This window comes from Pteropus medius, unplaced genomic scaffold, assembly GCF_902729225.1.
Source record: "Pteropus medius unplaced genomic scaffold, Ma_sr-lr_union100, whole genome shotgun sequence".
Taxonomy (NCBI): Eukaryota; Metazoa; Chordata; class Mammalia; order Chiroptera; family Pteropodidae; genus Pteropus; species Pteropus medius.
In genome coordinates, this window is record NW_024351730.1 from 23367656 (window position 1) to 23380621 (window position 12966).

At 40.0% G+C, this 12966-nt stretch overlaps 1 protein-coding gene across 1 annotated transcript in view; it reads left to right on the forward strand.

Annotated features, from left to right (window-relative positions):
* Positions 1 to 5791: 5791 nt before the first annotated feature.
* The window catches only part of BTC (betacellulin), a 42303-nt gene continuing 35128 nt past the window's right edge, over positions 5792 to 12966 (forward strand). Inside the window, exon 1 of the mRNA XM_039845457.1 lies at positions 5792 to 6160. Coding sequence (XP_039701391.1) covers positions 6097 to 6160 — 64 coding nt within the window. The 5' untranslated portion in view covers positions 5792 to 6096. The remainder of the gene's footprint in view (positions 6161 to 12966) is intronic.

Below are 12966 nucleotides of genomic sequence, written 5' to 3' on the forward strand. Positions count from 1 at the left end.
GACTCTATATCCTAATTACTAATTGCTCTAGTTGCTGTGTCCCTTTCAATGTAGCCAGCCTTCTCATAAACACCACACAGAGCATGATCCCAAAAAGTGCCTTAACCAGCAGCTGCTGGATACACTGATTTGATCAGATTCTGTTCAACCAGCAGCAGACACCCATGCCAGGGAGAAGATTGCCAGGCCTTGTTTCGATAGCTCACGGAGCTCTCACCTTTGCCAAATAACATACTCTTACATATTCCCAGCATTATTTGGATTTAAAAACCCTCTCATGTCACCAAGCAGAAAATGTCCAGTGATTTCTCTATGACACTTTAGGACCTGGAAGAAAAATTAATCACACATACTGCTCCCTGAAAGCCTGTCTTCTTCTCTCGTGGAAATTAAAAGATTTATCAGTATTGTCCCTTTGCAAATACACCCAAAATTCCAGTTGCTTTCAGCTAATGTTCATTTAGTTATCTGAAAATAATTTAAGCAATTATAAAATCTAACATTTTCTGCCTACCCCAAGACCTATTGACATAGAGCAGGGATTACAAAAATTTACCATTACATTTCAGGGATGTGTCTCAAGAAGAAAGAAGAGTTAATTCTATAACAAAAGAATAATTCATCCCATGCATTGTGTTTCTCTTGAGAATTGAAAGGAGTGGTCCTGAAAATGTAATAAGCCTAAAGATTCTCCTGACACCGGAGATGCTGGAACTTAATTGATTTTTTTTTCTTCCACCTTGCTCTTTTCCAACCCACATCCCAGAACCAAAACACTACTATAGATGAGTAACATCCCACAGAATTGCAATGAAAAAATACATCCACTAGTGGGCCAGGTTGCAACACAATCTCATAAGTGGAAGGGCACTATAGGTAATACAGCTCGGTCTCTTCGTGAGACCCCATATTCTAATGATTCTAAAGCCAATTAAGTAAGAAACTACAAGTGTTACTGCAGGTCTGTGTATGTCAAAATCTGATTCTAAGAGCTTTTTAGCAAAAGAGATCAGAAGTAAGGACATCTTCCTTTGATCATATGGACAGACAGATAAGTAGTCGTCATCTTCTTTGGGTCATATGGATAGTCAGATGAGTTGATAGATTCTCCTGAGCCAAAATCAGGTGGAGGAATACAGCAGACACATAAATTATTTTGTTTAATATGGAATTTCCCTCATTCACTGAGGTGAAAACTATTGGTGCAATCATAGTTCCAGTAACACCTCCATTTGACAGATGAATTAATAAAACAGCATTGTACTCTAGTCTTTCTGTAAATGATTCTTCTCAAAGCAAAACAGGTTTTGTGATGCCTTTGTGATTAAAACTCTTCAGATTTGAAACATTAGGTTTATTTTTCATAAAATCTTCAGTTGAGATAGTTCTAGTACTCATTACAAATCTATGTAATGATTTTGCAAATGATGTTAATATTAGCAACTCTTCTGAAATCAACTCTACGGGTCATGTACTATTACTAGTAGTGTCTGTAACCCTTGGTTAGAGACATAGTCAAATCTCTGTATAACATTTAAAAGGGATTGTTCGAAGTCGAGAGAGAAATCCCACAAGAGTCAACAAGAAAAGAGAGAAAGGGAAACAAATACTTAAAAATTCATTGACCCACTCTGAATATCTGACCTAAAAAAGGAAACAACTAGTACACAGAAGAGTTAAGTGGTCACGGAAGTTTGAGAAAAGTTTCTTCCTCCTTGTGAAATAGAGCCTAAGGCTTTCATCTTCTGTCCTTGGCTTCCCAGCATCTCCCCAGCAAGGCTTTCCTCATTTTACAATCCTCTTAAGCCAAGAGGTGAAGAACAAAGTTATGTTTATGGGATAATTTTCCTTTTTATCTTGCAAATAATCTCCCTGAGACAGGGGAATATAAATTCAAGATGCCCTTGAAGAAGTGCAGAATTTGACATTTATTGTATTTGAGGAATCCCTTTTGTCTTACATCCAAGCTCATTTCCGATAAAAAGGTGAAAAGGTGGGTTACTCCAGGAAAAGCAGAATAGATTTCACAAGTGTACCTGCTAACCCTCCTGTGCTGCTAGAATATGCTTACACGGGGAGGGGGTCAATCAGGCCCGATTAGCATGTCTTTTAACCTGGAGCTGACAGAAGTGGACCTTCATTTAGAGCGGCACTTTTTCATTCTATACCTTTCAAGGAAAAAAAAAAAGAACCCATGTTGAAGTGTGAATGTATTTGCATATATTTAAAATTACTCATAGCTGGTAGGCAGACAAAGAACAATGAACAGAAGGAAAACTTGTATTTCCTTCATTTTAAAGAGTGCACACCACGGAATTCTTATGCCTATGAATGCTTCTTTCCTCATTTTCCTTTGCTGGTTCTTCTCAGCTCCCCCAACCTCTAAAGTTTGCAATGTATTGGGGCTCAATGCTTTCTCATCTCTTCTCCTCTCTCCACTTCCTTCCTCAGTGTTTCTTGGCTTTAAACGCGTTTCTGGTAACAATTCCCAAATTTATGTTTTCATCCCAGATCCCTTCCTCGATGCTAACTCTATTTGGTTTCTCATTGGCATTTCAACTAACACTTCCAAACTGGAATGCCTGATTTCTCCCCTCATTTACTGAGATGATCTTTTCTCATCTCAGTAAATGGTATCTACATCTCTTCTGTTATTTAGGCCAAAAATCTTGGAGTCGTCTTGATTTCTATATCAAATTCGTCAGATAATCCAATTGGTCATATTCAGATTATATGCAGAATTATCCCTCCATATCCACTACCCTGATCTAAGCCCCAAATCAACTCTAGGCTGGAAGTAGTCTTCATGGCAACAACCTCTAACAGTTTCCCTTATAGTAATATAACACTGAAATACACTGAATAATTTCCTATATGCAAGATTTTTGCCTTAGAGATATATAGAATTATAAATCATAAAAATTGTTCAAATGATTACCATCCATCACATTTTATAGATGAGGAAACTGAGGCTCAGAGAAGTAATTTGTGATCCAGGCATTCCATGGCACGGCTTCAATTTGAACAGAGTGAACAGACTCTAAAACCAATCATACATAATATTCCACCTCTGTTGTCCCACCCAGAGGACTGTCTACACCGATGGCAATCAGGGATCATATAAGTGGGGATGAAGTCAGTGTGGCAGATGTATCAGGTAGAGATGTTCAAGGCCTTGTCATATTATGTGTTAGAATTATGCCACTTAGGTGCTTGCCTATTTAGTCTACAACTAGGGCCAGCACAAAAGCCCAGATTTTTTCTTTAAATCAAAAGGGTTTTTTTTTTTTTTTGGTGTATTTATGAATATGGTCAAAGAAAAAAATTATAATGGTGATCTGAAACTCATAATATTACAGAAAACATTATATCTGAGTCTTAGTAAATTTATATTAAGCAGCCACTCAAAAAAGATAGCAAGTTAAATAGATTGAGGCATACAAAAAAAAAGCTCTCTAAAGATTGAAAAGAAAGGTACAAAAAAATAGGTAAGGAAAAAAGAACAATAACAATCCCTTTCCCTCAAAAAAAATTAGATCATAAAACAAAATCACTTCAATACAGCTTTTGAACAGTGATTTTTTTACTGGTTTTCTTTAGAGACTAATTCAATGTTTCAAATAATATTCGAAAGCTCTCTCTTTCGAATAATTTATAATGCATACTGTTTATCATTACTGTAAAACATTATTTTTAAAGTCCTTTATCATTCATATTTCTTTTCATTCACATGCTGTTATTGAATTAAATGTTAATGATCCCAAGGAAATCCTCCTATACCACAGAACACCTTAAAGTCATAATCTGGATAATGTAGGCTGACCTAGAATGTATATATTCCGAAATTTTCTTTTCTATGACCATATGTATGTCTGTTTATGTGCTGCGCCCCACAAATAATCACAAGCTTATATTGTCCTGTACAGAGGAGGGAGAGGGAGTGTTCCTGCTGAAGAGTACTCTGTGTGGGAAGGGTAAAGATTGATGCTTACAGGCCCTCCAAAAATTCGCTTAAGCTTCATACCAGATTTGGGAGGGCTGGTTTTACCTGCCTAAAGCTGGCACAGGCAAGACACCATTCAAGCAATCTCAATTTATAATCTAAAGCATTGAGACACACCTTCTTACAAGAACGAGCCCCCAGGAAGGTCAATTCTCACCATCTACTCTTCTGAAGTTAATGGTTGGATTCTAGATTTACCTCCCCTCATGAGTGAATGAACAAAGAAAGAGAGAGAGGAGGGGAAGGAGGAACAGAAGGTGAAGGTAGGAGGAAGAGGGATACGAGGAGGGAGAGAAGGAAGGAGGTTGCTTGACCTTGAAGAGATTGCACCTCCAGTGTCAGGAAATTTGAAAGACATGTTCTCCAGAGTACTTATTTTATTTGTGGTAGTAAATAAAGCCCTTAGGGAAGGTTATTAATTTATCTGGCCTATTTAGCATATTAAATTACACTATTTCATTCTCTAGTGGCCTGAAAAGTTAATTTACCATTTGAATGGCATGAATGATGAATACTTACACCAAATCTTGGCACTTTACAATACTCAATAAAAATTAAGTATTTTTTGTTTAAGTGTGCTTTATTTTCTATTAGTATCAATGGAAAGGAAGATAAAATAGTAATATTCTGTTGCAGATATCAGGACTGCTACTGGCTAGGATGTCATCTCAGAGTGAAAGATGCCTTAACATAGGGCCCTGATCAGAAAGGAAGAAGGAGAGAGGGAAACAGTGCCAAAGCCTTACCTTCTTGTTCTCTTCTTTTTATCTGGGTGCAGTAATGGTCTATCCCACAACCTTGGTTTTCTCTAAATCCCATGCGAGCCCTCTCTATCTGTCATGTGGGGGCTAACATGGGATTCTGAAAATTAACAGCCGATGTTTATTCTTCTGGATGGTTAGGTAACTTGGAGCATGAAAATGATGTAGACTGGTTTTAAAATATCACTTTTGGAAGAAAAATGTGTAATAATTTTTCTTAGGGGCAAACATCTGAATGGCATTTCATACGTAAATGAGTGTTACTGGGCTTTGGATGCTATAGAAATACAACTTCTGTTCTAAAAGGGCATGAATCCACATATTGATTTTGCAAGAGGAATATAGATCCTACTGTAAAACAGCTGTACTCTTTAGTTATTGTGGAGGCAAACATATTAATCACATAAGGTAACAGTGGATGCTGCTTTATGTCCTTGAAAGCTGAGAGGATGCCTCTGTGTTCCAGAAAGTGTTTGGTGCAGAACCATCAGATAAAAGAGAAGGTGTAATGAAGTAGAGACAGCACTTGGCAAGCCGCAGGCAAAAAGCCTTCTTATTTTTACAGATCCAATAGAGCAAATGAATTAAATAAATAACTGAAAATACAATGAATAAATGAGTAAATTGATAAATAAAAATATAAATGAAATTGCTAAAGCAGTTCTCGGTGAGCCAAAACTCCTGGATATCCAATACATGATATATGTAAAAAAGGTTTGTAAATTGTCCAACGTGTGAGGTTAACCACAGTGAACAACTACTCTGGTCCCTTCAAGGGACCAGCAACAAGCTGAAATAAAGGAACTTAGAATTCCAGGGCATCTTTGTGCCTCTGGAGTTCAGCGCAGGCCTGCAGGCCCCTTCGGGTACATCTGACACTCCTCCAGTGCATTCTTTCCTTGCTCCCTCCCTACCTGTTTACTCCCCAAGGCAGAAGGGCAGGCAAAGTCAGGTGTGACCCAGCAGGTGGAGCGGCTGAGCTGGCCCAAAGGCAGCCCCAATATGAACTTGAGTGTGGGTGTGGGTGTGGGGTAATTTGGGTGGGAACAACCTGGACACTACCACCATGAAGTCCTGCGCCTCGTTGGTGGGGTGTGAGCGAGAATAAATACGAGGCTCTCTCCTCCCAGCAACACTCCCGGAGCCCGCCGGCCTCCGCCCTGGGTGTTTGCTTGCCCTGTAGCCAGGGTTCCAGCCTGAGGAGTAGTTTCGTTTCCTGCTGGCTCCGGGATTAGTTTCCAGGCACCCCCTCGAACGCCCGAGGCCTGGGAAAGGGGCGCAGGAGGAGGCCGGAGACTTCCAGGGGCTGCGCGGCCCCGCAGCGCGGGGTTGATGGACCGGACCGTCCCCCGCAGCGGCGCCAGCTCCCTGCCACTGCTCCTGGCCCTCGCCTTGGGTAAGTGGCCGCGCTGGGCACTGGAGACCCAGCAGAAAAGTCTGGGGTGTAGACAAAAGGAGGCGAACCCTGATCCTCGCTAGCAACTGGTCGCGAGGGCGCACTGGGGCTGACAGGGGCGGGTCGGAGAACTTGGACGACTGGAGAGCGCAAGGTTAAGGGTCGCGCAACTGGGCACCACCTGTTAGGGCTGTCCCAGGGCGCCTGCGGCGGCCAGAGGGCGGAAGGAGGGGACGGCGGGGCGGGGGCGCCTGCTCGTGCTGCAAACCTGGGCGCAGAAAAGTGGACCTGGTGCTCGGGACAGGGGTGGCCTTGAAGCCGGGTGGGCGCCGTGCCGCGAGTGGCTGGGAGGGAAGTCCACTAAAGAAGGAGCATGGGAGACTGGAGCGAGCAGGGGGTAACCTGAGAGGAATTGGAAAGGGAACTTCTTGGCTTAAGATGCAGACGGGGAGCGCTGAGCAAGGTGGAGAGCCATTTGCCTGGTGTGTGTGTGTGTCTGCCAGAGGTAGGAGGGGCAGGACCCCTGGAGACAGCTGGCTCATGGCTTGGGAACGAATTATTACACCCATTTCTTGCTAGGGCAGTTGGGAGGAGCTAGAGGAGAAAAGACGACACATTCTGAGACCTGAATCTCCTCTTGCTGATAGGGAAGCGAAACAAGAGGAAAAGACATGTTTCACTTAGGTCATTATCCATGAAATACACACATGATTTACTTGGAATACAGTCATGTGCCACTTAAGGAGGGGATGCAGTCTGAGAAATGCCACCTTAGGCGATTTCCGCATTGTGCGAACATCATAGCCTGCACCTACACAAGCCTAGCCCACTGCACACCTAGGTTATATGGTATAGCCTAGGCTATCAGCCTATATAGCATGTTGCTGTATAAAGCAACAGAAGTTTAAATCAAGCACAAGAGATTTGGTAACCACAAGATGTATGAAGCTGCAGTCTGAGTAACATGGCATACTGTTTTACAGCAAACTTTTTTATAAGTAGCAAGAGTACACTCGAAAATAAAGATAAAAACTATGATATAATAAATACATAAGCCAGTAACATAGTTGTTATCATTATCAAAATTATGTAATATATAGGATTGTATCTGCTATACTTTTACAGGACTGGCAACGCAGTGGCTTCGCTTATACCAGCACGTCACAAACTGTATATTATTTCCTATTTTAAGGAGAAATTGTGGAGGGGGTACTTTTTTCACTTTGAAGGTTTAATCTGATTTGTTAGGTTAAGGACCACTAGGTGTGATCACCTGGTGTAATGGGAGAGTAGCTGGTGGAAGGGGTACCAGGATGCTTGGAACTCACTGGATGCTCCCCTCACCACCTTGGGACACAGTGCTAACAGAGAGAGAGAGCTGGAACTTCGTGTGCGGGGCGGGCAGTGGAGGGGGGGGAGGTTTATACAAATAAGGTGCTTCTGGCTCTCCAATGTGGTAAGGTAGCAGAAAAATCCTACTACTTCAAGGCATTTCCTCTGCATCGTGGTCCTTTTGAAGAGGGTGAGGGGAAGGTAAACTAGCAGTATTTTGTAGTCTTAGCTAGGCTGAGTGGTAGGGACACTTGGGCTTGGGGCATTAATGTGGGAGGAGGAGAGTCTTCACAGATGAAATGTCTACAGCTTAAAACCTGGGAAGGGCTGTGATTACTCTTCTGGAGGTAAAAGAAATGGAATCTAAATGGAAACTTTTGTTGGTCGTGTCCTTGGAGTAAGAGATGGTAGTCAAAAAGATGATGTTGCAATCTTGGTTAGAAATGGATCAGACTTAAGACTGTGGTTAGAGAGAAGAGACTGATTTAACAAATCCTGCAGAGGAAGAAGTCAGGAATAATTTAGTGGTGGAGTGATTTGGAACCTAAAGAAAAGCAATGGGTCTGAGAATTAAGCCCAGAAATAGTACTGGTGCTTTGCCAGTACCGATGAAGGTGGTGTCCTCTTCCTCCACCTTGTCTGGCCGACAGTCAAAGTATTTACTGAGAATCTGCTACAGTCAGCAAGATGCTAGAGTATATGGGAATGGGGTGGGATGAAGACTCAAGAAGATTCCTAAGACATCATTTCTAAGATGTGATTCCTGCCCTAAAAGATGTTACGTTGAATTTGGGAATACAAGACTAACGAATATGACACAGTAAGTGAAAAAATCATGAAACCAGGGAAGTGAGAGCTACCTCCTACCTGAGCTTCCATAGTGGGGAGCGGAGTGGTGGAGAACAGCTGCAAGGAGGACAAGAGTGGGTGCCCTGAAGCTTGGGTAGGATTTGAAATACTTGGGAAGAGAGGTCTGTGATAGCCAAGGGAAAAAGCAATTAGTGAAGGGTTGGTGATGTAAATAAGACTGCTCTATTGGAGAGATAGGCAGTCAGCCTGCCAGGAAGTAGAATTTATGAGAGGCAGACAGTTTATGGCGAGCCAAAAAAGCCATATTAAAATATTTGGGCATGAATCAATAAACAGGTAAACACACACCATCATAGGTCTTGATTACAGGGGTGATATAATGCAAACAAAGATTTAAGGAGATAAATTTGGCAGTGAGGTGCAGCTTGGGAGGATGGGAAGGCAGCTGTGTGCAGAGGACCCGATTGTCTCAGAGGTGTGATCCAGATGTGAGCTCGTTCAGGCCTGGACTCGAGTGACGTGCCAGCAGCAATGTTATGATAGAAATGATTATTCCAGACTAGTAGACAATCTTCCCTCTTTACTATTGCACAGTACTTCATTTTTTTCTCAAAATCTGTCAAAAGGCAGAAATGAACAAATAAAAAACTCTTATCTAGTGCTAGTGTATACTCAAGGTGACCTAAATGTACAACTGTCCTGTTGAATGTTTGGCTTAGAGAATTGAATTTAGACTTTTTAGATCCCCTAAAAGCTCCACTCCTTGCAAAATGCCAAAGGATGTAATTTGTTGACATTGGTGTTTCCATAAAGTGGTTCTCTTTCTCTCATGCACACTTCACTTTTAAGTCTCATTCCTAATTTAAATCACATTATTTTACTAGTTTTTGAAAGGAATGTGAGCAATGTGCTGTGTGATACACTAGTTTGTGTGTGTGTTTGTGTGTGTGTCACAGTGAAAAGTGCCTTGAAAACTGGCACTGAGCAGACATGACACCTGCTTCCAACTCTGCCATTCCATGGCTCTGAGATGCCTGTAAGTTACAACTTTCTGAGAATTGTCTTTCTCATTTGTAAAATGAAGGTTGCTTTAGATGAGACTAAGGTTTTTACCAATTTGATATTATACTGATCTTTAAAACAACATTTCTAATGGGAACTTTAAGAGAAAAATCTTTTAAAAGTAGTATTTAGCTTCTATTTACTTTGTAATGGGATCTTTGTTTCATGCAAACTTTATCATCACAGAGACAATCAAGGACGCATGATTAAGAAATATGGAAAAGGGACAATAACTTCGTTTAAAGTGTTTTTTTACCTTAAAGAAATTGGAACATTCTCTAATTCTGTTTTCTAGTTTCTCTCATCCGCTTTCTATATAACACTAAAGCTTAAATTATAATCAGTGATAAAGGGGGAAAATGTTTCTGTTAAAAAATGAGTACATTTTAAGATCAAAAATATGTTCTTATTAAAATCTAAAACACTAATATTTTAAGTTGGTTTTAAGTTCTGCTCGAACACAAGAATGTATTCATGCTGTAATATCTAGCTTTCAAGTTTTAAAGCAGATGGTAGAAGCAGGTAAAATTCCCATTGTATAAATGAAGTAACTGACGCCCCAAACACTGAAAGATTGGCCTCTTCAATTGTACTTTTGGCTTGGAAGAGCATTGAGAGTTGTTATTTTTTCCTCTTGAAAAACCTTAGGTTTCACAGGCCACACTTTCATATTAACAACTGTTACAAATCAGTTTTTGCTACTGCATCCTTCTAAGTTGTTTTGTGGAAATTCCCACATAATTTTGGAAGACCCCAATACTACAAGCATATTTGGTAGTGCCCACTTGAGGTGGCCTGCCGATGCTTGGCCTGCCAACGCCTGGGCCAAAATTGAAGGTGCAGAGGACAGAGAGCACTTACGTGTGTCCCAGAGGCCCAAGCCTCTGGCACTGCCTTACTTCTGTGGAGACTGCTCACCCCAGTATTCCTGTTCTCCTGAAGTCCACAAGAGCCCAGTGGGAAAATGTCATCTTGTTTTTTCTCACTCTTTTTTCGCAGTCAGCTGTATCCCATGTCACCCCTCTGATCCATGAATTACGCTTGTAAGCATTGCCATTAGGATCGGCATCTTTCCAGGAGAGTCCAGACAAGCCAGAGTATGGGCTGCATGCAGTTTAGCCTTAAGCCATGATCATGATACACTTCCAAAATTGCTCTGACAGACTCTTGGACCTACAAAGAATTCGTAGTCCAGTTGGTCAGGAGTGCTCCAAAGTACAATTTAAAAGGAAAGCAGTCTGATTAAAACGGGTATACTTTCTACTGCTAATGACTGCTATTTCCCTAGGCATATTTGTATCATAAAAAAGAGAATCTTGATAGCTCAAATGAATTTCTAATTGCTAGAATTCAAAGAAATAAGTCAAGAATTTTTTAGATGATTGAGTAGAGATGGGGAATTTAATCTTAATTCACATCGATTAGGTAATAATCTACTTTGATTATCAGCAAGGCTAAGTAAAATAGCCATGGAGTACTTATATTCATTCTTTACATTTTTTAAGGATATGGAGTATATTGTTTACCTGACCTATAGACTAGAAGCATTAATTCCAAAACAGAGGCAAAAAGGTATAACAATGTTTGTGTTCAGCCTTCTTATTTCAAAGTGTCTAATTTGGTTGTATAACAGGCTGAGTTACTAATATAACATTTTCCTCTTGGCAAAATCATGTATTTATTAATTCATTTAGCCTTACTTACTTGATAATGTCATGTCAGAGGGCCTCTAACTTATGTCATAGGACCTCTTTATTGGGAGTGTAATGCTAATGGGTAATGGGTAGCTATTATATTTTTCAGCAGGGGAAAAATACAGATCATGCAGTGGTTTAAATATTGGTTTTAGTGTGCAGAGTGAATCAGAAAAAGAAACACTAATTTAATTAGAGTTAAGCAAAGAGAACACTGCTGTTAACTAGCTCAGAAAATCTGGACTAGGCAATGAAGAGAAAGAAATACATTTAACAAATATTTCTAAGCGAGAATTTATAGAATATAATGACAAGTTGTTTGTAGGTAAGGAAGGAGAAAGAAGTAAAGCTGTCTCCAAGACTACTAACCTGAGAGAGAAAAGGAATTATGGCACCTATGTGACTAAGAGCTGCTTTTTCTTTCTGTGGGTATCTGAACTGTCTTAGAGACATTCAAATGCCCTATGAACATTTGGAAATATAGAAGCTGACTTCAAATTATAGCAGTGGAACCCAAATCTGATTGTTCTCCTAAGGAATGTAAAAAGTACAGGTTATCAGGCCTCTCCCCAGACCTACTAAAGTCTGGTTAATATGTTCCTACGAATCTAACTTTTTAAAGACTCTCCAGGAGAAGAAAAAAATGTTCCTTACAGAATAATTGCAAATAAGATCTGCAGATACTGCTCCTCTCATAGGTGGAGCTTAATTCCTTGCCCTCTTTGAACCTTGGCTAGACTTAGTGACTTGCTTCCAAAGAATAGAACATAAAAAGAAAAAAATAATAATAACTACAGCGTACAAATCTGGCAAACACTGTTAACCAAGTGGTCAGGGTTAACATCACCAATGATGTCGTATAGATATCACATACCCTTCATATGATGTGATGAGAGGAATACTTTTCTGTAGCGTTCACTCTAAAAACCCAAAAACCCTGGTCCAATCATTATAAAAACATCAGACAAACCCAAAACTGAAGGCCACTCTACAAAAAAGCTGACCAGTATTTATTAAAATTGTCAATGAATTCATAAATACAAGGAGAATGAGGACCTGTGACAGATCAGAGGACACTAAGAATCGACACAGAAAAAAGACATTAATGGAAAATTGGTGAGATCAGAGTAAAGTCTTGAGTTTAGTCAATAGTAATGCATCAATGTTGGTTCTCGGTTTCGATAAATGTACTGCTGTAATGTAAGAAGAAAACATCAGAGGAAATAGAAGTGGGTGAGGGGTATATGGGAATGCTCTGTACTTTGCAACTTTTCTGTATCTAAAATTACAGATCCCTGGCTTTTTAAGTTTGCTTTACAATATTTCACTTTTATGAAAGACCTAGATTAGTAGGTTCTAATTTCTTTTGCTAAGTGAAAGAAGTGTGAATAGGATTTTTGCTTTTGTGAAAAAACGTAATAATCTAAACTAGTGTGCAGCATTTGTTTTGCAGCAGCCACTGTAGAGGCAGCGTGCACTCTGGAAGAGTGCCACCAAATTCTTTCCCCAGGAACTACATGCAGCATCTCAGCATCAACCTGCCATAGCTTTGAATGGTGTCTGCTAGCATTTGTGTTTTATCTTGATTTATTTTGTGCATCCATTAGCAAAATGTATTCCAAGGTAACTGTTTCTTCACTTTATGCCATTTGAGGTTACAAAAGTTTTCATAAGAACATTCTACTCTTGGATAGTGGGGGGAACCTGTATTACAAAATAAAGTTTATTATTTTTAAAAGGCTCTAAAGATTTTATTGACTAGCCAGTTTGGACAATCACCTAGTTAGAAAATAAGCCAGAAAATATAAATGAATAATTGAACCGATTACCATTGCAGGATCTAGCACAGTACCTAGAACACAATAAATCTTCAATAAATATTTGTTCAAATACTGAGTCTATGGATAT